This window comes from Notamacropus eugenii, chromosome 6 (assembly GCF_028372415.1).
Source record: "Notamacropus eugenii isolate mMacEug1 chromosome 6, mMacEug1.pri_v2, whole genome shotgun sequence".
In the NCBI taxonomy this organism is placed as follows: Eukaryota; Metazoa; Chordata; class Mammalia; order Diprotodontia; family Macropodidae; genus Notamacropus; species Notamacropus eugenii.
The window spans coordinates 35,330,733-35,357,429 of record NC_092877.1 but is presented as its reverse complement, the minus strand read 5'-3'; the positions used below and the strand labels follow the sequence as shown (position 1 = coordinate 35,357,429).

Below are 26,697 nucleotides of genomic sequence, written 5' to 3'. Positions count from 1 at the left end.
AAGGGAGGAGATATCTGTTCACCAAGAAAGTAACCTTCTATGGTCTTATTTTTTTTCCCTTTTCTGGGCATTTTCCCAGCCAGTGACTTGACTTCTGAGCTTCCTCTTCACACCCACCTGGCCTCCAGATCCGCCTAGCCAGCACTTGGGGTCTGAGATTCCAATGCTGCTTTCCAGCCTCAGGGCTTTGGGCGGGGGCAGGGCTGCTATTCAGTGTGAGATTAAGTTCAGATGCTCAGGTGGGGGCAGGGCTGCCACACGGGGGACTCAGTTCCCTCAGGTGGTTTATGCAGAGACTTTCAGCAATGGATTCGAGCTCCTGCCTGCTTTGGGAGCCCCTGTCCACTGCTGCCCCCGCTGCTGCCTCCCGAGGGGGCCCGAGGCACGGGGACACCCCACTCCCCTCTCGGCCACCCAAAAAGACTCTCTCACTGACCCTTATCATCTGTGAGTGGAGGGACCTGCGTGGCCGCTGGAGATTCTGTCCCTGAAGCCTGTTTGGATCCGCTCGTCTCGGTGCTGTGCGGCCAAAGCAGGGCTGGGCTCCACTCCGGGTCCAGTGCGCGATGGACTCTTCGGGTCAGTTTTTCAGGGCTCTCTGGAACAGAAATCTCCTCTACTCCATTGTTCTGTGGCTTCTACTGCTCCAGAATTTGTTGGGAGTTTGTCTTTACAGGTAATTTATGGGCTGTGGGTTTGGAGCTAGCATATGTATGTCTTTCTACTCTGCCATCTTGGCTCCCTCCCTCCCCCAGTATTTTTATTTAATAAATCTTTCTACCCAAATATGACATTTTAATTAAAAGATGTACCAAGTCATATTGAATAAAAATATGTGCCAAAAGTTCCTTTAAAACTATGATTTTTCAAAACTGAATGACACTTTATTAGCATTTACTTGTAAACTGTTCTTCAAACATATAGTAATGATTTATATTTTCTGGAGTAATTCTGTGCACAACGTATCATTCCTCTTTTAAGAACTAGCATGTCAATGCCAAGTTAGCTGTAGTTATATTTATGGGATCCTCAGTAATTACTCTATACCTATAAATAAATATAGTACATAATACCTCAAACCATGTGACAAGCAGCACTTTCAAAACAATATTGCAACCTTTAATCATTCTACTGCTAGCTTCAGCCTCCAGAGTAAGCCAACTCCAACTTGAGGATAAGAAAAAGCCTTCTATAAAAACTCTACCTGTCACATCTAAATTACAAAATGGTTCTGAAATGTCTCTCCATTCATGATGTATCTTTTCTTGCACACAAATTCTAAGACCCAAGTGTGAAAGCAAACCAACAATAAAATAGGATCTCTTGAACTCTGGACTCATCCACTGCTCCTCTTAGTCTCTGTTCAAGATAGAAAGTACTAACAGACTAGTTCTATGGAAGGTCAACTCAAAGCTAAAAGAAAGACAGCTCCTGCCCTCAAGGAGCTTAAGTTCTTTTCTTCCTCCTCAAATTTATTTATTTGTTTTCAATTTCCAACAATCACCTCCATAAGTTTTAAATTTTCTCTCCCTCCCTCCCCTCTCCATCCCTGCTCCCTCCCCAAGACAGCATGCACTCTTCTATGGGCTCTGCACATGCATTCCTATTAAACATGTTTTCACATTAGTCATGTTGCATAGAAGAATTAAAGCAAATGGGAGAAACCATGAGAAAAACCAAAACCAAACATAACATAAAAGAAAACAGTCTGCTTCATTCTGCGTTCTGACTCCATCGTTCTCTCTCTGGACATAGATGGCATTTTGCATCATGAGTCCTTTGGAAATGCTTTAGGTCCTTGCTTTGCTGTGGAGGACTAAGTCTATCACGAACAGTCTTCTCACACTGTGTCTGCTACTGTATGTAATGTTTTGGTTCTGCTCACTCCACTCAGCATCAGTTCATATAAGTCTATCCAGTTATTTCTGAAGCCTGCCTATTCATCATTTCTTACAGCACAATAGTATTCCATTACATTCATATACCACAATTTGCTCAGCCATTCCCCAGCTGACGGGTATTCCCTCAATATCCAGTTCTTAGCTACCACAAGAAGAGCTGCTATAAATATTTTTACACATGTGGGTCTTTTCCCCATTTCTGTGATCTCTTTGAGATACAACCCTAGAAGGGGTATTTCTGGGTCAAAGGGTATGCACATTTTTATAGCCCTTTACGTTTAAATCCAAATTGCTCTCCAGAATGGTTGGTTCAACTCACTGAGAGAGCTTACATTCTAATATAGAAACACAACTCACAAAATAGAGCTGAAAACCTGAAGTAAAGGGCCCAAAAGCCAACCTTGGCTCCTCCACAAATTAGAGGATTGAGGAGGAACTTCACCAATCTGAGAAGGGGTGGAGGTAGGCTTTGTGTTCATGGTGAGTGGGCTGGGATGGCAGGCTGTTCTTGAGTGAGAAGACCCCAGGTGCAAAAGGAAATTCCAAGATAAGCCAGCATGAAAAAATAGGCATGGTTTTGAAGTCTAGAGGAAGTCAGATGATACCCAAGCCTGTCATAATGTCCTGATATTGGTCTGTGACTTCCTCTTGCCCAATACACAACCTTTTCCTGAGTGACAGAATGACCAATGTGGCACACACTCCTGGCCAGACACCATCCCCCTTGTTCACAGATCTCCATCTCTCTAGGCTGACCTGGCCTGAAAAAGTGATTTATTGTGACTTTTTCTTGGACTTCCCAAAAGAATTCAGTTTGACACAGGAGGAATAAGCAGAGGGAGGCAGAGTTCACTATACTGCTTCCTGCTACTCTGCCATCTTGGCTCAGAGTATTTACATTCTAATACAGGGACATGACACAAGTATCCCCCCAAATCCTAATAACATCAGGGTGTTATAGAGGGAGTTAAGTAAGATAAAAGGCCTGGGTATGGCTTTGTTATGTCTTGATGATCTTTTAAAGAGAAAAGAAAAGAAAGGAAGAAGAAATAAAATGAACTGGGAATGGAGGAAGAGAAAAATGATGGGGAAATAATCTGGTAAATAACTTTGGAAAAACTTAAAGGCCCTAATGAATGCTTTGATCAACCATAATTCCAAAGGAACCATAATGAAGTTCAAGGCACAGATTGAGATCTATTTTTTGGGCATATGACAGAGGTGACTGTTTGGCTTGATTACATATATTTGATACATGAGTTTTGTTTTTGTTTTTTCCAAATGGAGGTTAAAAAGAGAGAAAATAGATTTCTATCAAATAATAAAAAATTAAATTCAAAAAGAAAAATGTATGCTATCCAACCCATGGAGAGCAGATGTAGTTGGGTAAGGGCAACAAGCACCATCAATGGTACAGGGAAAGAGACAGAAAGAGAAATAGGATAACTTGGCCTTAGAAGAGGTAAATGAACATGGTTAGGATAGGAGGTAAGACTGGCCATCGTGAGTATTTTCTACAACACAGAATATTTCCTACAATACAACGATCCTTCCTTTAACACTGATTTCTTTATGAATTGATATTTCTAAGAATGAGGTACAGTAGAAATTAAAAAAGGAGAGTAAGACTTACAAAAGTAATAACAGAGAAATGGGATGGGAGTAATTAAATGTGTATTTCAGAAACTCTGATCTTTATGGGAAAAAGAAAGAATTATGGAACAAGTAAGGGCATAGCACATGAATTGGATAAAAATTCAACAAACACAAAGGAAGAACAATGAAGACCAAAATAAAGAATGACCTAAAAAAAAGAAAAGAACACCATGAAAAATTATTGCTTAAACTAAGAGACTAAGGGTGGAAGGAAAGAGAAAGAAGGGCAAGAGGTGGGTGGGGGAGTAATTTTATGTCTTCTTTCTTCCCTTGTCAAACTGATCTCCCTAAAGAGTAAGCCTGACTATGTCCCCCTCCCTAGTTAAATATTTCTAATGGCTCCTTATTGCCTCCAGAATAAAATATAAAGACCTTTATTTTGTTTCTAAGCCCTCAATAATCTCACCCCTTCACCTACTTCCTACTTTAAGTCTTACACTTATACTTACCTTACACTACCTCTTCCCCTACGTACACTGAGATGCAGTATCACTGGTCTCCATGCTCTATTTTGCCTATGACATGCCATCATCTTCTGACTCGCAGAATTCTCATTGGCTGTTCACAAGGCTCAGAACTCTCTCTCTATCCTCATTCTTTTATATTTTGAACCCCTGCTTCTACTTACTTCTAAGTCAAAGCAGAATGAGTATGATCCTCTTGATCTACTATATCCTACTCTCCCTACCCCTTAACTCTTCTCTGCTCTTGGTTAACCTTCCTCACTTGCTTTAACTCATTCTCATGTAACATAATTTCACATAAATGTTGATCGTCCTGGAAGCCTGACTCTGGAGCAACTCCAGGTAATCAACGTTCTTCCTAAAATGTGGCACTCATGAACAATATTCCAGATGTGATTTGACCAGGGCAGAATAAAATGATAATATCACTCCACAGTCTTAGCATAATACCATTCTTAGTACAGCTACAATTGCACTCGTTTTTTTGGATATCGACAATATCATACTGTTAACTCATAATAAGCTTGTAGTCCACAAAAAACTTCAAATCTTTTTCAGGTTAATTATTATCTAGACATACCAACCTCTCTTGTATTTATTAGGTTGACATTTTGAATTTTACATCTTGATTTTACATTATTCTGATTACATTTCATTTTATTGGATTTCGTCTATTTCTATCCTTCCATCCAATTTCTTAGCTAACCCTTCTGGCTTTTTGTCAGCTGTAAATTTTATATGCATATTATCTATGCTATTATTCAAATCACTGACAGAAATTTTAAACAGTACAAAGAAAACCACAGATTCTTGGCAGCCTCCTTTAAAGAACTCTTTCCAATCATTAATGGGTAATCTTTAAATCTGGACATTCAATCTGTTCTGGATTCTCCTAATGATACTATTATCTATCTCTCATTTCTGTGTCCAATTTCTCCATAAGAATAACATGAGAGAATTAGGTAAATGCTTTACTGAAATATAAATAAGCTTAATGTGTCTTACATGTCTACCAATCTAGTATGCCTTTCAAAAAGGAAGTGAGATTAGTTTGGCCTGACCTGTTCTTGATGAAGGCAAGTTGGCTTCTTATAACCACTGCTTTCTCTTCTAGAAACTACTAATTATTTCTCAAATAATAGATTCAAGAATTTTACAGAAACTGAAACCAAACTAACTGGTCTAGAGTTTACATATTCTCTCCATTTTTAAAAATTTGGAACATCATTGATTCTTCTCCAGTCTGCTGGTGATAAGCAGCCAGATGTCATGGCAGATAGAGTGCTGGACTCGAGGTCAGGAGTACAAATCCCTTCTCTGACACTTACTAGCTCTGTGACTCAGAAACTCACTTAATACCAGTCATCCTCAGCTTCTTCATCTGCAAAATGGAGATGCTTGTAAGGACTAAATGAAAGAAAATATGGAAAGCACTTTGTAAAACTTAGAGTGCTATATGCATGCTAACTACTATCATTATTTTTCAAAAGTCATCAAAACAAAGATCTTATCTTCTGGTTTTTTTACAGTACCCTACAACGAATATGATCTGAAAATGGTGACAAACTCAACATGGACAATGTGGGGTTCTCTTACTATTTCATTTCTTATTGTGACTATCAATATTGTAATTAGCTGATTTAATTTTGTCCTTTCCGATTCAAAAAATATTCTCCTTGGCAGAGAAAACAATGCAAAATAAGACGGGAATACTTCTGTATTTTCTCTGTCATTTTCTACCACTCCCTTATCCCAGTTGGAGAAGCAGATCTATTCCTTCTTTAATACTGCTTTTCCCAGTACAGCTTAAAACAAAACAATACTTTTTGTGGTGCTGAGGTTTCCTCATCAGTCTCAGCTCACACTCTTATCTTTAGTACACCTGTCATGATTTTCTCAGGATTGTGCAACACTTAGGTATTCATTCTCCATTACCTTCCCATGCTTCAATTCATCTTCAGGACATAGATTTAAAAATACAATTTGATTGCTACGTTTCCTAGATGTCTGTGCTCTTTAGACAATTCCCTCTTTTCCTTCTCACTGGAAGTAGTTTTTGTCTTCAGAACATCATTACTGAGAACATCTCCTCTCACCTGTGCTAATACCAACTGTTGAATTTTGGGCCTGCCTATCCTACCCTGAGCCCTTTCAAATCTGTTTTCCCAAAATCTATGTGCTGCTAATATTAAATTTCTTGGCACATAATGCTCAATCTGCTGAGCACTGGCTCTTAGCAGAAAACAGTCATGCTAACACATCTAAATTTTTTTAATATTTGTACATTTTAGGCTCATGTCTTAAAATATCAACTGCACAATCAAGTCTAGGTTTGTAACAAGTATTAAAATTCTTTCTTTAAAACAAGATTTTAAACACCAAGCTTTTTTATAAGCTACAATAATAACATTTTATGTATCAAATAACTCATCTCTAATTATTTGCTAAAGAAAATTTGGGATCAGATTTCCTAGACAGATCATTCTGGAAACGTTACTGACATATTTAATGCCAAAGCATTTTTTGTGATTACTGACAGTATAACTGTATAGGAGAAAGGCACTATATCTTCTTCAAGTTGCACAACTGTATTTTGAATTATATGTGTCCCTAGGTGGTCCTTTCTTAGGTGTCCAACTAGTGTGTCATAGCATACATGGTATGAAGTAATTCACACTAAATGGGAATTCAAGTATCTATTTTTGAATTCAATAGATTGTCCAAAAATAAAAGAAAAACAGATTTTTAAGGACACTGATAAATGGTTCATGCCAGAAGAGCAGACATCTTAAAAACCAAGATGATCTATGAGGGAATATCTCTGATTTCCAAATCAGAACTGGACAATCACAAAACTGCAGAACTGCAAGGGCCACAGAGATCATCTGGTTCAAATTTTGTCCAAATCACGTACTAGCTTTTCAAACTTGTTTCATATTTTAGACCAGGTGCCTGGACATTTGTTTTTTTATATGGGGTGGGGGTGTCTGTTTAGGGTCTGATGCTTGACAACACTTAACAGAGAAGTTGGACCCTTAACCCACAAATTCACACTTAAACACTACTATTACATGAAAAAGAACAATCATATGTAAGCAGACTTTAACCTTTTTATGTTTTGCCCTTAAATTTTTTTATTAGTATCTTTTGTTTTTACATAACTTACATTTCATAATATACTCCCTCCCTCTTGCAGAAAACTGTATCTCTTATAACAAAGAAAAAAAGAGAAAATAAATACTTTAGGAAAACTAATGTACATATTGAGAAGGTCTGATGTTCTATTTAAGTGCCACAAGTATGGTCTCCAAACTCTACAAAACAGGGAAAGAGTTGCCTTCTTACATCACTTCCTTTTTTTAAGCATTCACAAAAGGTGTACTTACTAAGTATCACAAAGACAGCAGATACAGAAACATCATTCCCTCCCCCCAACCTAGACTACAGAATTCAAGCAGTTCTTAAACTGTTTTCGTTGAAACTCCAAGAAAATCACTTATCCTCTGTTTACTATTTATGAAATAAGGAGGATAATTTAGCCTCAAAGGTTATTGTGAGAATTCATCATCAAGGGTTTGACAAGTGATTTGAGAAGCATCTGAACAAAGAAATAAGAATTGCTGCTAATTTATATTTACAATAAACTTGACTGTAGTCATGTGCATGAGGCAAGGAGATACTCATAAAATTTCATTGAATAGTATGTCAGGTACAAAATTGAGATTTAAAGGGACTTTGGTTTGGGAATTATAGATGGCTCCTCTACTGGGGTTTTAACAATGTGCATTTCCTAGAGACACTTTGAAACCATCAACTTCTTTGCATTATTTGGGAACCAAATGCAGACAAATATAATTTTCCTTGTTGTCAGCTTTGCCTCTCCACCTCTCCTACAATAAATTATCTGCCAAAGTTGGGGACCCCAAAGCTCCTGACTTTTAGTCCTCTGAGAGCACACTGTCCCTAGCAATACACCTTAGCACTCCTGTAGGTTTTCTAGTTGAAGTTTTTTCTCAGTACTCTTCCAGGTAGAAATGCCTAAGCCAGGTGGTCTGGTTTTCCTAGATCTTACCACAGGCTTTTTGACTTGATTTGTACCAATTCATATGTTCTCTCATGCTTCTCTGACTTTTTCATATTCATCTTTTGTCATAGCACAGTAATATTTCATTATATTCATACACCACAATTAATTCAGTATTCTTTAATTGATGGACATCTAATGTGTTGCTAGTTCTTTGCTGCTACTAAAGAGTTGTTAAATGTGTTTTGGAATATATAGGGACTTTCTGTCCCTGACTTCCTTGGGGTATATGCTTAGCAGTGATATCTTTGGTTCCAAGAATATGGTCATTTTTAATCACCTTGTTAGAATCCTTCCAAATTGCTTTCCAGAAATGGCTGGAGCAATGCACAGTTCCACCAATAGCCTATTTGTGTACTTATCTTTCTACAATCCTTCTAGCATTCATTATCCTTTTCTAGTTTGAGGTAAAATTTCAAAGTTGGGTGATTTTTATTCCTCTATTGTAATGCCTATACTCAAATCTTGGTCCCAGTCCTGTGTCTGAGTCCCAGTGCAAGGAGGAACACTAGCACAGCAGAGCTTAAGGTCATAAGTGACCAGGGACCCTGGTCACAGTTCCAGGAATGAAAAGATGGTTGCCAATATACAGTACAGGAGAGTAGTAAACATACCTTTCCCTAGATCATACCACGTTGGAAGAGCCAAAAACTTACAGGCCCACAGAATTACTTCTGAAAACAGATGTACAAAAAAACCTGAAGCTTGGGACAGTTTCCCATCCACGTGAGAAGCAAAGCCCCACTAAAAGTCAAGAAATAGGCTGGAAAATGAGCAAAAATATTCTGACCACAGAAAGCTATTATGGTAACAAAGAAGATTAAAACACACACTCAGAAGAAGACAACGAAGTCAAAATTCCTGCATCGAAAGCCTCTAAGAAAAATAGGAATTGTTCTCATAGAAGAGCTCGAAAAAGATTTTAAAAATCAAGAGAGGCAGAGGAAAAATTGGGAAGAGAAATGAGAATGATGAAAGAAAATCACATGCAAAAGAAGTCAACAGCTTGATCAAGGAGACACAAAAAAATTAAAGAAAATAACACCCTAAAAACTAGAATAGGCCAAATGGTTAAAAAAAAAAAAAGGCACAAAAACTCAATGAAGGGAAGAATGCCTTGAAAAGCAGAATTGGCCAAATGGAAAAGGAGGTGGAAAGGTTCACCGAAGAAAGTAGTTCATTAAAAATTAGAATTGGGCAAGTGGAAGACAATGACTTTATGAGACACAAAAAAAACAATCAAACAAAATGAAAAGAATGAAAAAATAGAAGAAAATGTGAAATATCTCACTGGAAAAACAACTAACCTGGAAAATACATCCAGGTGAGATAATTTAAGAATTATTAGACTACCTGAAAGTCATATTCAAAAAAAGCACCTAGATATCACACTTCAAAAAATTATCATGGAAAACTGACCTAAAGAGATTCCAAAATGAAAATTCCCAGGAATGAAAACTCCCAGGAATATTACAGTCAAATTCTACACCTCCTGGATCAAAGTGAAAATACTGCAAAAAAGAAAAAAAAAAGAAACAATTCAAAAATTGTGAAGTCACAGTCAGGATAACACAAGATTTAGCATCTTTTACATGAAAGGATCAGAGGGCTTAGAATATGTTATTCCAGAGGGCAAAAATGCTAAGATTAAAACCAAGAATCACCTATCCAGCAAAACTGAGTATAATCCTTCACAGGAAAAAGTGGACATTCAATGAAAAAGAAGACTTTCAAACACTCTTGATGAAAAGACTTGAATAGGAAATCTGACTTTCAAATACAAAATGCAAGAGAAGCATAAAAAGGTAAACAAGAAAGAGATTTGATAAAGGTTAAACTGTTTATATTCCTACATGGGAAAATGACATTTATAACTCCTAAAAATTTTCTCACCATTAGGGCAGTCAGAAGGAGTATATATAGACATAAAACAGGAATGAATTGAATGTGATGGTATGATTACCTTAAAAAATAAAATTAAGAGATGAGAAAGAAGAATGCCCTGGGAGAAGGGGAAAGGGAAAGGTAGAATTAGATAAATTATCAGACATAAAAGAGTCCTGAAAGAGATTTTACAGTGGAGGGGAAAATAGGTAAGTGGTGTAGGGAGCACATGAATCTTATTCGCATTGGAACTGGCTCAAAGATGGAATAATATGCACACTCATGTGGGTGTAGAAATCTATCTCACCACACAGGAAAGTAGGAAGGGAAGAGGATAAGAGAAGGGAGAGGGGTGAGTGGACATAACAGAGGATAGTTTGGGGGAGGCGAAAGTGAGAAGCATAACACTTTTGAGAATGGACGGCGTAAAAGGAGACAGAGACAGCAGGATAATCAGGGGAAAAATAGGATGGAAGGAAATACATAGTTGGTAATCATTACCATAAAAAATTTTTTTACACTGAATTTCTCTGATAAAGACTTCATTTCTCAACCATATGAAAAACTGAATCAAATTTATAAAAATAAGAGCCATTCCTCAAATGATAAATGGTCAAAGGATTTGAACAGGAAGTTTTCAGACAAAGTAATCAAAGCTATCTATAGTCATATAAAAATGCTTTAAATTACTACTGAGGAGAGAAAAGCAAATTAAAACAACTCTTAATTGCTACCTCACACCTGTCAGATTGTCTAATATGACAGAAAAGGAAAATGATAAACACTGGAAGGGATGTGGGAAAATTAAAACATTAATGTACTATTGGTGAAGTTGTATACTGATTCAACTATTCTGGAGAACAATGTGGAATTATGCTATAAAACCATGCATACTCTTTGACCAAGTAATACCATTACTGGGACTAAATCCCAGAGATAAAAAACAAAAATGAAAATGACCTATGTGTACAAAAATATTTATAGCAGCTTTTTTAGTGGTGGGAAAGAATTGGAAATTGAGGGGATGTCCATCAGTTGGGGAATGGCTGAACAAGCTGTATATGATAGTGATGTAATACTACTGGGCTTTAAGAAATGATGAGCAGGAAAAGCCACAAAATGACAGAGCGAAAGAGATTTCCAGATCAAGACAGCCTGGAAGACCGGAAGGAAAGGTCTTTCACACTGGGATCAGAGTGGAATTCATCTCAGCCTTGGCCATGCAGCACAGCTGGGACAAGACTGAAGCAGGCTTCAGGGCACAGAGTTACAGGTAGCAATTGTGATTCCCAGACTTCTCACCCCACAAACACCAAAGAGAGCTTCAAAGATCAGTGAGAAAGCTCTTTCACCTGGGTGAGAAGGGAGCAGGGTCTTGCTCTAGCCCTGGCCCCAGGCGAACCCAGGAGGTCCCAGGTGGAACCAGGCGGCAGCAGCATCCATTTTTGGTGCCCTCGGTCTAAAGATGCTGGAGGAATTGAGTAGTTGATCTGGATCTCAGCCCTGACTGGCAGTCCTGGGGTGAGGAGGAGCATGGCTGGTGGAGCTCGTGGACACTCTAGAGAGGATCCTGGGCAGAGATCAGAGCGCAGGCCAGGAGAGGAGTAAACTTCTCTCCCTTGACTGTGACACTTTGGAGGAACTAAGAACTTACAAGTCCCTAGAGTATACCCTCCTCTTGACAAAGGACTCAAAAGTCAAGTAACTGGCTGGGAAAATGCCAAAAAAAAGGGGAAAAAAATAAGACTACAGAAGGTTACTTTCTTGGTGAACAGGTATTTTCTTCCGGCCTTTCAGATGAGGAATAACAATGCATACCATCAGAGGAAGACATAAAAGTCAAGGTTTCTGCATCCAAAACCTCCAAAATAAATATACAGTGGTCACAGGCCATGGAGCAGCTCAAAAAGGATTCTGAAAATCAAGTAAGAGAGGTGGAGGAAAAATTGGGAAGAGAAATGGGAGCAATGCAAGAAAATCATGAAAAGCAAGTCAACAGCTTGCTAAAGGGAGACCCCCAAAAATGCTGAAGTAAATAACACCTTTAAAAATAGACTAATTCAAATGCAAAAGAGGTTCAAAAAACCAATGAGGAGGAGAATGCTTTGAAAAGCAGAATTATCCAAATGGAAAAGGAGTTTCAAAAGCTCACTGAAGAAAATAGTTCTTTAAAAATTAGAATGGAGCAGATGGAAACTAATGACTTCATGAGAAGAAATGATGAGCAAGTCACTCTCAGAAAAACCTGGAAAGAGTTACATGAACTGATGCAAAGTGAAACAAGCACAATCAAGAGAACACTGCACACAGTAACAGTAATATTGTAAAATGATCTACTATGAATAACTTAGCTAGTCTCAGCAATACAATGATCCAAGAAAATTCTCTAGGACTTAGGATAAAAAGTGTTTTCCATCTCCAGAGAAAGAAGTGGTACACCCTGAATGTAGATCAAAGATACTTTTTCTTTACTTTCTTTATTTTTATTGGGTTTTTGTCTGTGTTTTCTTCCCAGACTGACTTAATGAAAATATGTTTGCATGAATACACATGTATAATCTATGTTAAATTTTTTGCTTTCTCAATGGAAAGTAGTGGAGGAAGAGAGAGAATTTGGAACTCAAAATGTGAAAAAAAAATGTTAAAATTGTTTTTACATGTAATTGGGAAAAATAAAATACTAAATAAATTATTTTTAGATGGAATACTCGATCTTCCTACTCTGGAATGGAGTTTTGAAAGTTTGAATTTGATGACCCTCCAGTGCCAGCTTATTGATTTATGCTTTGGAATCTAAGAATGTGGAAAAGATTCAAATTCTCATATCAATCATCTGAAAGACTCTCCTCCCCTAGCCACAACTTCACCTCAAAAAAGCTCTGTATCCTGGCCTTGGCTTTCTCCAGACAACAAGGAACAGAGAAAGATGCCATTCCATCCAACTACTTCTGTCAGTCTCCTGACTTGGCTTTTTCTGCCTTCTGGCTACACTTGCTGTTCCTAGTACACAACATTCTATTTCTCATTTCCATGCCTCTGTTCTGGCTGTATATCATACCCCCTCAGCATCTGCAGTTCTGCTGGGTTGAAACTCCCTCCTATATCTCTTCCTTAGGCCCAGCTTGGTCATTATAATTGCATATCATTCAGCTTTGACTGCTTTGTTATTACAGTTGTTTCCCTTTACAATGTTACTGCAATTTTATGTAAATGGATTTCACTCCTTCTGCTTTCTGTATCAATTTATATTTGTCTTCCCAAATTTCTCTTTGTTACATTAATTGCTTCTTACAGTAGATTAACATTCCATTCCACTCATTTACTTGTTCACACTTTTTCTGCTTGCTGGTTATCTTCTCTATTTGTAGTCTTCTGTCACTACAAAAAGGGCTTTGACAAATATAAGGAGTGCATGCTGGGCTTCTCCTTCTGTCATTAACCTCCTTGGGGCAATAGTCCCACAAGCAGAATCTCTGGGTCAAAGGTACAGATGTTTTAGACACTCTCTTTGCAGAATTCAACACTGATTTCCAGAATAACTGGACCAATTCATAGCTCCACCCACTCTTCCACAACCTCTCCAATATTTACTATTCCCATATTTTGTTATCTTTGTCCATTTTCTGGATGTGAAATGAAACCTTAAGATTTGCATTTCTCTAATTATTACAGATTAGAGCATTCTTTCATATAGTTATTACTGATTTTGAAACTCTTTTTGGGGGATTTATTCTTTTCATACACTTACTCATTTGTGGGATAGTGGTTTCAGTTTCATATATTTCTAGTAGTTGTCTATATATCTTGGAAGACCCTAAACTTTTTAAAAATAAAAACTGAATACATTAAATATTTTTCAGTTCTTTGTAAAAAAGAGAAAATAGAAAAACATTCCACGTTTTATATAAATATTAATTGTCTCTATCCAATGAACCCAATTTATTCACAGTCAAATAAGTCCTACATCTTCTAACAGGATGAATTGTTGTCAGAGAGGAAAGGATCTAAATAAGAATAAAGGCTCTTTTATGCTACTGTGCTTCGGTAGAAGGTTACTGTGTGCTCCTTGAAACTTCCCCAAGCTAGCTCCAAGCTAAAATCAGAGGTTTTCAGCAATAGAAAATGTGTTTCCTACACTCATATACAGTCTATTCACTAAAATCACCCAATATCATTAATATTTTCAAATTAATACTGGAAAGCAATTGAGCTTTACATGTTTCTGCTTCTCCCAAACACAAAAATAATACTACTTTTGAATAATAGCCTACTAAAAATTAAAAACCTTATTCCACTAAATATATCTAAGGAAATCTTAAGAAAATGCCACCAAACCCTTAGACTTCAGTGTCTTTTTTCCCCAGTAAAAAATTCTTTCCTGTATTATTCTGACACTGCCACCAAACTGTCAGTAGTCCCCAAATAAAATTCAAGGTGCTATTAACAATTCTTCCCTGTATCAACCAAGCCACAAGTGACCACACTCCCTTGAATCTGCTGTAACATTTATTTAATTTCTGCTTTCACTCAGCGATGGGCAGCTTGGTGGTGCAGTGGAGAGAGGATCAGGCCTAGTGTCAGGAAGACGTGAGCTCAAACTAGCCTCAGTCATTTACTAGCTATAAGGCTAAGCCACTTAGCCCCTATCTGTCCAAGTTCCTCATCCATAAAATGGGGACACGACAGAGAAGGAAATGGCAACACAGTCCAGAATCTTTGCCAAGGAAATCCCATCAACAAAGTCCATGGGATCACACAGAGCTTGACACAGCTGAACTAAACAATTGAAACAGTTCACTCATCATATAGCTCTTCACCCATACGACACTGTCATTTCCTGGAGGGCAGGCATCATTGCTTTTCATCTTTGCATTCATAATGCCTTCTACGCAGCAGGCATTTAACAAATGTTTGTTTTAATTCAATTGAGCTGAATTTTTGCTGTTAAGGTACTTTACCTGGAGGTTAATGTCTGCCTCATAGAAAGTTAGACATGAGCAATAATGCCGATCTGAGTCAATATCAGTCAGGACAACCACGAAGAATGTTGGCTGCTTTCTCTCTCTGGACAGCTGCCATCCTCCAGGTTGGCAAAACTATTTGGGGAAAAGAAAAAAAGCAATTCATAATTTAATTTTGAAAGAATAACGAAAAAGTAATATTATGTAATTACTAAAGAGATATACAGAGTATTCCAAAAGTTGTAATGTAGTTTTAAGCTTAATACACATATATATCTATGTATATCTATCTTTATACTTCCATAGAGATAGATACAAGCACATGTATGTGTCTATATATACATATATGTGAAGATATATGTTTTCATATACGTATATAGATACATATGTCTATCCCTCTTTAAATTTCTATGAAACATTTTAGTAAAAACTTTTTATACAAAATACTCTAACTTAGTTACTAATGGCCTACGTTTTACTATCCACGTGATCTATATTTTTCTCTTACATCTTGAAATAAGCTAAATTTCACTTAGAAACTCAAAACATCTGGCATTTTCATTAACATGTAGATTGCTTTATAAAGACAGCCTAAATTTTCCAGAGATACCATTCTGAGGGAAGGCAAAAAAGAAAGAGAAACTTTTTTGTTTTTTGAGAATGAGGGAAAAAAATGGATAGAACTGGGTGGTTTTGGAATAAAGCCTATTCACGAGTAATTGCAATAAAAATAGCAAAGGGCATCAAGTTGAAAAAAAGAAGACTGTCTAAAGTTCACTCAGAGGTTCATAAACTTAATTTTCAGTTCAGTATAAATAAAAGAATAATCTAGCAATGTTTCTCAGAATAGAAAATAGAATTGGAAGATATTTTGGAGTACTATCTCATTCTCTGATCTCAATTAGCACAACCATACCCTAACACAAGTTACTTTCTATTCCTACTAATAATAGCTCATATTTATAAAGTGCTATGAAGTTTACAAAGCACTTCCCTCACAATCCAGCAATACCTTATGCCCTGTCTACTTCTCTTTATTGGTATTCCTGATCACATACCCCCATTAGCACCTATCTTCACTTTTACCTAGCCAGCCTATAGAGAACAAAAGTGAGAGTCTATTCCTAGAATGAATATAAGCTGCTGCTGGCACTGCTCACACTTCTTTACCAAATGAAAATCCTGCCACATTTTTCTTTGGAGGTATACAATGTGGTATAGTTATGAAATGAAAATTTGTAACCAACTAATACAATACTTTTGCAGGTAGCTCAATAAATTAGTAATACAACTCTAATCATGTTCCCTAATTTTTCTTAATTTTAAAGTAGGGTTCAATAGCTATAACTGTCTCCTTTTTAAAATAAAGATCTATATTTTTAAAGTAAGAAGAGTTCTACCCAAATGCAAAGAAACTTTCTACTTGTGAGAAAGCATTTGCATGCTTTCAGATATAGAAAACCTTTATTCTGGGGTCCCCCCATGGCACGATGAACTAACTCTAAGTTGTCTTTGGGCTTTTTTCTGCCTGATGGCTCAGAAATCCTCCCATTTTCCCCAAACCAGAAAAAAGAAAACCCTAGGAAGCATGTCCCTATGACAGAGCTCAATTCCACCCTTGCAAAGGTATAGATTATATAATACAGCAATGGTAGCTTTATGCAAGTCAATGCAATGTTCATAAAGCTTCTACTATGGGCTAGGCAATCTGATACAAACAAGACAAAAAGATGAACAAAGGAAGGCTCCAAAGAGCCTCCAGCCTGAAAATCTGAATAACAATAAATGTAAAATTCTGCCTTTGAGTTCAAAAATCAATTAAGGAAGTACAAGATGGGGAAATGGCTTTGGCAACAGCTCATACGAAAAAAAATTAGCAATTTAGGTGACAACAGGCTGACATGAGTCAATGATAAAAGTTTCCAGAAAAATTAAAACAATCTTAGGCTACAAAAGAATTTTCTATTTTATGGAAATAAAGTACCCAGATCATAGGAGGTAATAAGCATTCCTCACTCTGTGCTAATCAGACTGAATCTGGAAAGTGTCATAATGTGGACACTACATTTTAAAAGAAACTGCACTATATAAGAGATCATCACCAGGAAGACAACCAAAAGAGAAAGAGGTATGTAAACAAATAGTAGGAATTGTTAGAGAATATTCAGGATAGAGAATAGACGACTAAGAGGAGATGTGATGACTGCACCCAAATGTTGAAAGGCTATCATGAGAGTAAGAGTCCATTACTGTACTTTGCTCTACTCAGATGACAAGTAGAATATTTGTTTAGTTCTGGGCACTACATTTTAAGATGGATTTTGATTGGCAGGATCACACTCAAAGAAAGGGCAACCAGGTTGGTAAAGGGTCCTGTTTTCATACCAATGATGATCAGTTTAAAAAAAAAACTGGGATGTTTAGCTTGGAGAAGAGAAGAACTGGGGAAGAGGGAGGCAAGGACAAATGTCTTCAAGTATTTACAAAGTTCTCATATGAGAGTCGAACCTATAGGATCCTAGATTTAGAGATGAAGTCATCTCATCCTATCCCCTTATTTTACAAACTTTTTTTTAAAAAAAAAAGACCCTGAGAAACAAAGTGACCTTCCCAAGATCACAGAGATAGGAAACTGCAGAGGCAGGATTGGAACTCAGATTCTCTGATTCTCAATCTGGAGCTTCTTTCACTGTTCTGCTTGGCCCAGAAGGAAGAGATGGGAATGACAGTTAAAAGTGATAGGGCCAAATTTAGTCTGGGTGTATGGAAAAACGTATTAAAAATTAGAGCTATTGGAAAAGGGCTGCCTCATTGGTAGTGAGTTTCCAGTCCAAGGCTGGCCAAAGCCCTGGCATGATGTGAGCTGAGTCAGTATTAGTAGACCAGAAAGCACATGGGTCGAGAGGGTTGTGATTTTGAGTCACAAGGCTATTTTGGCTTTTATAAAAATTAGGATCAAATTATATTAGAGCAAGAGGGAATTTTAGATACAATCTAGCACAGTCTTTTCATTTTATGATGAGGAAACTGAGGCTCTGAAAGGCTAACTTGCCTAAAGAGAAATTTGTAGTAAACAGCAGCCAAGTTTGAATCCAGGTCTTCTGACTTCAAATCCAACTTTCAACCAAAAATAATGATGATGACAATAGTTAGCATTAATATAGCACTTACTATGTGCCAAGCACATAGGAGTTTAGCTAATTAGTTAAGTGCCTTACAAATATTACTTCATTAAGCCTCACAACCCAGGGAGGCAGATGCTCCTTTTACAGATGAGGAAATTGAGGCAGAGGTTAAGTGGTCATACAACTAATAAATGACACAAGATTTAAACTTGTTTTCCTGACACTAGACCCAGTGCTTTTTCCATTGGGCCACCTAGCTGCCTAGGCTGTACTCCTTCATGTAATGGTTTGTTAGTATAAAAGACAATTTCTTCTATTTCACTGCAGTTCTCTCTGGCCTCAAACTTCTTTGAGTGATTCCATTCCTCAGATCTTCTCCCTTTCCTTCAGTCACACTGATAGATCCCATCAACATGCTTCAAGCCCAAACATGTTTCACGGCCAAATTACTAGACTAGTTTAAATATAGAATTGAGATAGCATGGCATGATGGATGGAGGAATATGGGAAGGGAAAAATATTAAGGACCTCCTATGTGCTAGGCACTGTGCTAAATGCTTTACAAATATCTCATTTGATTCTTACAACAACTCTAAGGTAGGTTCTATTAAGATAACCATTTCACAGTCGACAAAGCAGAAACAGTGAGAGTTTAAGTGATTTGCTCAGGGCAACATAGATAGCATCAGTGGCTAGATTTGAGCTCAGGTTTTCCTAACTCCAGGTCCAGTGCTCAATTTGCTATACCACCTAGCTGCCTAGAGACCTGGCTTCAAAGTGAAGAAGATCTGAGTTCAGGTCCTAACTACTCCACATACTGGCTCTACGACCCTGAGAAAGTCAAATGACTGCTCAGTGCCCCAGCATCTCTAAGACTCTAAGAGGGGAGGACAGAGCTAATAAGCATCAGGAGAGAAGACACTCTTACATTTCCCTGTTGCTCAGTCTAGTGTCTGACTCTCTGCGACCCTATTTGGAGTTTTCTTGGCAACAATGCTAGAGTGATTTGCCCTTTCCTTCTCTGGTTCATTTCATAGTTGAGGAACTGAGGAAAACAGGCTTAAGTGACTTGCCCAGGGTCACATAGCTAGTAAGTATCTGACACTAGATTTAAACTTAGAAAGATGAGTCTGCCTGATTCCAGGCCTGGCATCTTATCCACTGCACCACCTCACTGCCCAGGAACTACTTATGGTGATGAAATCCTAAAGGTCTCTCTTGAATGGAGGGAATTAAGGAGGGAAAGGACAGAAAGGAGAGAATAGGGGAAGGGAAGAAAAAGAAAAGAGAGAAGAAGGAAGGAAGAAAAGAAGAATGAACAGACAGAACATGTTCCTTCCTCCCCTTCTGCCTCCCCAAATTTAGCTGAAAATCTACGGTCTTTTTTGCATGTATATCTAAACATTATGTATACTATGCGTATTTTTTCACTTCCAAAGAGATCTCATTTTATAGCACAGGATAGGTTTGGGTCACACTGAGGAATTCTAGGGTACTAGATATGTGGTTAAATGAGGGAGAGTTCATCAGGACAAGCTTTTAACACCATCTTATTTCCTTCACTTTGTTCTGTGTTCATTAAACTCCTAATTATTCACTCAGTTTTCCAGGAGCCTTGATAAAAGGAAAAAAGTAGTCTTACACAGAAGACATGACTCACTTACATCCTTCATGGTAAAGGAATTACTTGATATCAATCAGTTTTATTTGGCCTTGGATACCATAAGCTTTCTCAGAGGCCAATGGCCCCATGGGTAAGGTGACCATTGAGCTGATAGACTCATGGAACTCAAAGATATACTTTGAACCATGGTGGCATATTGCCAACTCATTTTTTTTTTCAGTGAATTCTCAAGTTTTCAATGAAGTTCATATAGGATATATTTTTAAACTGTTCAAGTTACACAAACTTTATTGACTTTTTAAAAAGAAGAGAACTGAATACATTTGTACAGCTATAAATGATTTCATTCTACTGATTACATATTTAATGGATATCATAAAATAACTTTATATAAGAAAATAGAAACTTCTGGGAGCCAAGATAGCAGAGTAAATTGTAAGTGCTCTCACCTTCCCCTTGTTGATCTCAAAAAACCCAGAGAATGTTGACCCAGGAAAAAAATCTTTGAATAGTGGAGCCAGCAGAAGGGGAATAGCAGTCTTTCATCTCAAGAGGCTAGAGAGATCAACAAAAAGGGTCCCTCTTGCTGTGGCTGAAGGGGACCAGTGCAGGACCAAAAGTATCACAGCAAATACCACCTCAATAGACCAGCAGAAGAACCTGAGCCCCAGGGGGAGTGGAGCCAGTAAACGCCAACATCAGGACCCCACATGTGCCTTAGCATAGCCCAGGGAATTAGGCAGACACCAGTGCATATGGGGTTCGCCAGCCGCTGAGTCTGCTCTAGCACCGACACAGGAGAGGAATCCTCACATGGCCAGACCAACCATCCCCCACATCTCATGAGAGGAGCTTCAGTGTAACCCTGAGGAAGCTCAGAAGACTTTGCCTGGACTCCCCTTGGCTCATACTAGCCAGATCAAAACCAGGTAAGCTGCAGCATTATGTAGCTTCTAGCTGAAAGAACCAGAGGTCACAACACACAAAGCCAGAAACCAGACCCTAAACTGCCAGCATAAGAAACATGGGACAGAGTCCCCTTGCCCCAGAAGCAGAGATCCACTTTAAAAGCAAGAAAAAAGGCAATCAACATGAGCATGAAGCAAATCAGAAAAGCAGAGATCATAGAATCTTACCACAGGACAGGGAAGATCAAAATACAAATTTAGAAGAGGACAGCACTGACAATATACCTACATCTGAAAACTTAAAAGCAAATATGAATTGGTCACAAGCCCCAAAAGCATTCTTGGAAGAGCTCAAGAAGGATTTTAAAGGCCAAATTAGAGAGGTAGAAGAAAAACTGTCCAATGATTTTAAAAATACAATTGACAAAATGAAAAAAGGAACTGACTGAATAGAACAGCTCCTTAGAAAGTAAAATTGGCCAAATGGATGAGGAGGTATGAAACTCAATGGGGAAAATTGTACAAATGGAAAAGAAACTACAAAGTACAAAAGAAAAAAATTGATAGAAATTAGGATTGGGCAGGTAGAAGCTAATTACTCTGAGGCATCAAGAATCAGTCAAACAAAATCTAAATAATGAAAAAAATAGAAGAAAATGTAAAATATCTCATTGAAAAACAACTGAACTGGAAAATAGATCCAGGAGAGAAAAATCTAAGAATTATTGGTCTACCGGAAAACCATGATGAAAAAAAAAAGTATGGACAATATCTTCCAAGAAATCATCAAGCAAAACTACCCTGAGGTCTTGGATCCAGAGGGCAAAATAATCATTGAAAGAATTCACCAATCATTTCCTGAGATAATAAATTGAAAATGCCAAGGAATATTGTTGCCAAATTCCAGAATATTCAGGTCAAGGAGAAAATACTATAAGTAGCCAGAAAGAAATAATTCAAATATCAAGGAACTACAGTCAGGATCACACAGGACCTTGCACCTTCTACATTAAAAGATCAGAGGGATTGGAATATGATATTCTTTTTGTAAGGCAAGGTAGCTTGGACTACAACCAAGGATCAATTACCCAGCAAAATTGAGCATAATCTTTCAGGCAAGGAGGTGGACATTGAAATAAGGGATTTCCAGACCTTCCTGATAAAAAGGCCAAAGCTCAGAAGAAAATTTGATCTTCAAATACAAGACTCAAGAGAGGCATAAAAAGGTAAACAGGGAAAGAAACTGTTATTCAATGTGGGCAAACTGTTTACATCCTTATATGGGAAAAAGATACTTGTTAATCTTGGGAATTATATATTTATTATGTCATTTAAAAGTGATATACATAGATAGAGGGAGTGGGTATAAATTAACTGATGTGAAGATAAAAAACATAATTAAAGGGTGTGAAGGGATTGTAATGGGAGAAGATAAAAGGTGAAAGCTGAAAAGGGTAAATTACATCACATGAAGAGGCACAAAAACATTATAGTAGAAGGGAGGGAGATGCGCACTGTTTGAACTTTACTCTCATCAGATTTGGTTCAAGGAGCGAACAATATGCTCAGTTAAGTATAGAAATCTAACTTGCCCTACAGGCAATAGGAGGGAAAAGAGGAAAGAAAAGGGAAGGGGCAGTTAGAAAGAAGGGAAGAAGTAGTAAGGGAAAAGAGGAGGGAGGTTGAAAGAAGGGAGAAAAGACTGAGGGAGGCAATAGTCTAAAGTAAAACTCTTGAGGAGGGGAAGGGAGAGGGGAGAAATAAAAGCATAAATGGGTGGGGGAATAGGATGGAGAGAAAGACACTGATAGCAATCATAACTTTGAATATGAATGGGATGAACTCTCACATAAAACAGAGGCAGATGGTAGAATGGATTAAAAACCATAATCCTACAATATGTTGTTTTCAAGAAACACATTTGAAACAGGGGAATACATATAGGGTAAAGGTAAAAGGCTGGGGTAGAATATATTATGTTTCAGCTGATGTAAAAAAAAGCAGGGATAGCAATCCTAATCTCAGACAAAGCCAAAGCAAAAATAGATCTAATCAAGAGATAAGGAAGGAAACTATATTCTGCTAAAAGGCACCAATGAAAATGAAATAGTGTGTGTTCATCCTTCATTGCCAAAGAAGACCATGCCATCAGAGAAATAATGACATGACTTGCACTTGACTTTTGTTTTTGAGTGAATGAGGGAGGGCTGTGCAGGTCACCAGCCTCACCTCCTCCAGAGCCATCTGAATCCAGTGACCAAATATTCATCAGGATGACTGGAGATGACCCAAGATGAGGCACTTGGGGTTAAGTGACTTTTCCAAAGTCACACAGCTAGTGAGTGTCAAATGTCTGAGGTGAAATTTAAACTCAGGTCCTCCTGACTCCTGCACTGGTGCTCTACCCACTGCACCACCTAGCTGCCCTGGGTACAATGAAATTGTACAGTACAATGAAATTCAATCAGCCTTGTTCTATTACCTGTGTTGTGAAATTGGAATAATATCATTACTAAACATATATGGACCAAGTGGTATAGCATCCAAATTCCCAGAGAAGTTAAGGGAGTTACAGGAAGAAATAGACAACGTAACTATACTAGTGGGGAAACTCCCCCTCCCCCTCTCTGAACTTGATAAATCTAACCTCAAAATAAAGAAGGAAGTAAGGCATAAAAATCTTACAATCCAGGGCAGAAAGGCAGAGAGAGTCAACATATCCTTTTCAGATCATGATGCAGTAAAAATTGTATGTAATAAAGGGCCATGGAAAGAGAGACCAAAAATTAAATGGAAACTAAATAATCTAATCCTAAAATGAGGGGGTCAAACAACAAATCACTGAAACAATCAATAGTTTCATTCAAGAGAATGACAATATCAAGACAAACTACCAAAACTTATAAGATGCAGTGAAAGCAGTTCTTAGGGTAAGTTTTATATCTCTGAATGCTTACATGAATAAAACAGAAAAAGGGGAGATCAATGAATTGGGTATGCAACTGAAAATGCTAGAAAAAGAACAAATTGATAATCCCCAATTATATACAAAATTAGAAATACTGAAAACCAAAGGACAGATTTATAAAATTGAAATTAAGAAAACTATCGAACTAATAAATAAAACTAAGAGCTGGTTTTATGGAAAAAACCAATATTGATAAACCTTTGTTAGTTTGATTAAAAAAAGAAGAAAATCAAATTATCAGTATTAAAAATGAAAAGGGTGAACTCTCCTCCAATGAAGAAGTAAAACAATAATTAGAAATTACTTTGCCCAACTGTATGCCCATAAATTCAACAATCTTAGTGAAATGGATAAGCATTTACAAAAACATACACTGTCCAGATTAAGAGAAGAGGAAGTAAAATACTTAAATAACTCCATCTTAGAAAAAGAAATTGAACAAGCTATCAATGAACTCCCTAGGAAAAAATCTCCAGAGCCAGATGGATTTACAAGCAAATTCTATCAAATATTTAAAGAACAGTTAATTCAAATACTATATAGACTACTGGGGAAAACTGGTGAGGGAGTCCTACCAAATTCTCTTTTTATGATACAAATATGATGCTGATACCTAAATCGGGAAAAGTCAAAACAGAGAAAGAGAATTATAGACCAATTTCCCTAATGAATATAGATGCAAAAATTTTAAATAATATATTAGCAAAAAGATTACAGCAACTTATAAAGAGAATAATACAGGTAGGAGCAGGTAGGATTTATACCAGAAATGCAGGGCTGATTCAATATTAGGGAAGCTATCAGCATAATTGACCATATCAACAACAAAATTAACAGAAACCATATGATTATCTCAGTAAATGCAGGAAAAGCTTTTGACAAAATACAACACCCATTCCTATTGAAAACATTGGAAAGCAGAGGAATAAATGGGATCTTCCTCAGAATAATGAGTATCTATCTAAAACCACCAGCAAACATTATATGTAATGGGGATAAGTTAGATGCATTTCCAATAAGATCAGGGGTGAAACAAGGCTGTCCATTATCATCACTGTTATTCAGTATGGTACTAGAAATGTTACCCTTAGCAATAAGAGAAGAAAAAGAAATGGAAGGAATTAGAATAGGCAAAGAAGGAACTAAGTTATCACTCTTTGCAGATGATATTATGATATATATACTTAGAGAACCCTAGAGAATCAAGTGAAAAACTACTTGAAATAAAAAACAACTTTGGCAAAGTTGCATGATACAAAATAAACCCATATAAATCATCTGCGTTTCTATATTACTAACAAAGCCCAACAGCAAGAGATAGAAAGAGAAATCCCATTTAAGTTACTGTAAACACTATAAAATATTTGGGAGTTTACCTGCCAAAACAAACCCAGGGACTATATGAACAGAATTACAAAACACTTTTTGCACAAACAAAGTCAGATCTAAATAACTGGGAAAATATCAGTTGCTCATGAGTAGGCCTAGCTAATATAATAAAAATGACCATGCTACCTAAATTAATTTACTTATTCAGTGCCATACCAATCAAACTGCCAAAAACATTATTTTATAGAGCTAGAAAAAATATCAAAATTCCTCTGGAAGAAAGAAAAGTCCAGAATATCAAAGGCATTAATGAAATGCTAGGGAAGGTGACCTAGCCATACCAGATCTTAAAGCAGCAATCACCAAAACCACTTGGTACTGATAGAGAGGTAGATCAGTGGAAAAGGTTAGGTGCACAAGACACAGTAGTCAATGATTATAGCAGTCTACTGTTTGATAAACCGAAGGACCCAGTCTCTGGGCTAAGAACTCACTGTTTGACTAAAACTGCTAGGAAAACTAGAAAATAGTGTGATAGGAACTGGGCATAGACCAATGCCTGACGTCATATATCAGAATAATGTCCAAATGGGTACATGATCTAGGTGTAAAGGCTGATACAATAACCAAACTAGGGGAGCAAGGAATAATTTATTTGCCTGATTTATGAAGAATGGAGGAATTTATGACCAAACAAGAGATAGAAAATATTATGAAATGCAAAATGGATAATTCTGATTACATTAAATCAGAAAGTTTTTGCACAAACAAATCCAATGCAAGATTAGGAGGGAAGCAGAAAACTGAAAAAGAATCTTTACAACTAGTGTTGGTGATAAAGGCTTCATTTCTAAAATATATAGAGAACTGGCTCAGATTTACAAGAATACAAGTCATTCCCCAATTGATAAATGGTCAAAGGATATGAAGAGGCAGTTTTGAGAGGAGGAAATGAAAGTTATCTATAGTCATATGAAAAAATACTCTAAATCACTACTGATTAGAGAGATGCAAATCAAAACAATTCTGAGGTACCCACATCACACCTATCAGATTTGCTAACATGACAAAATAGAAAAATGATACATGTTGAAGAAGATGTGGGAGAGTTGGAACACTAATTCCTTGGTGGAACTATGAGCTGATTACTATTCTTGAGAGCAATATATGCCCAAAGGGCTATAAAAAATGTGCATATTCTTTGACCCAGTAATATTATTTCTAGGGCTGTATCCCAAAGAGATCACAAAAATGGGAAAAGAACCCACATGCACAAAAATATTTATAGCAGCTCTTTTTTGTGGTGGTCAAAAATGGGAAATCAAGGGAATGCCCGTCCATTGGAGAATGGTTGAACAGGTTGTGGTATATATGCAATTATACTATTGTGCTATAATAAATGATGAACATGAGAACTTCAGAAAAATCTGGAAAGACTTATATGAACTGATGCTGAGTGAAGTGAGCAGAACCAGGAGAACATCGGACACAGTAAGAGTCACAGTGTGCAAGGACTATATCTGTAGCCGTTCACAGCAACACAAGGACCTAAAACATTTCCAAAGGACTCATGATGCAAAATGCCATCCACATCCAGAGAAAGAATGATAGAGCCAGAAAGCAGAATGAAGCAGACTATTTTCTCTTTTGGTTTTTCTCATAGTTTCCCTCATTTGTTTTAATTCTTCTATGCAACATGACTAATGTGAAAATGTTTTAATGAGAATATATGTGCAGAAACCCTATAAGATTACATGCTATTGTAGGCAGTAAGCAGGTGAGTGTGGGGGGAG

General features: G+C 37.2%; 1 protein-coding gene across 11 annotated transcripts in view; it reads right to left on the bottom strand.

The window, feature by feature from the left end:
* Positions 1-26,697, bottom strand: part of SBF2 (SET binding factor 2) — a 500,875-nt gene that overhangs the window by 302,405 nt on the left and 171,773 nt on the right. For 9 of the 11 annotated variants that reach the window (XM_072619459.1, XM_072619460.1, XM_072619461.1 and 6 more), the window contains one exon: positions 14,948-15,085. In XM_072619459.1, coding sequence (XP_072475560.1) covers positions 14,948-15,085 — 138 coding nt within the window. Of the gene's footprint in view, positions 1-4,006; positions 9,456-14,947; positions 15,086-26,697 lie in introns of those variants that run through there. The other 2 variants (XM_072619464.1, XM_072619466.1) reach the window with 2 other exon arrangements.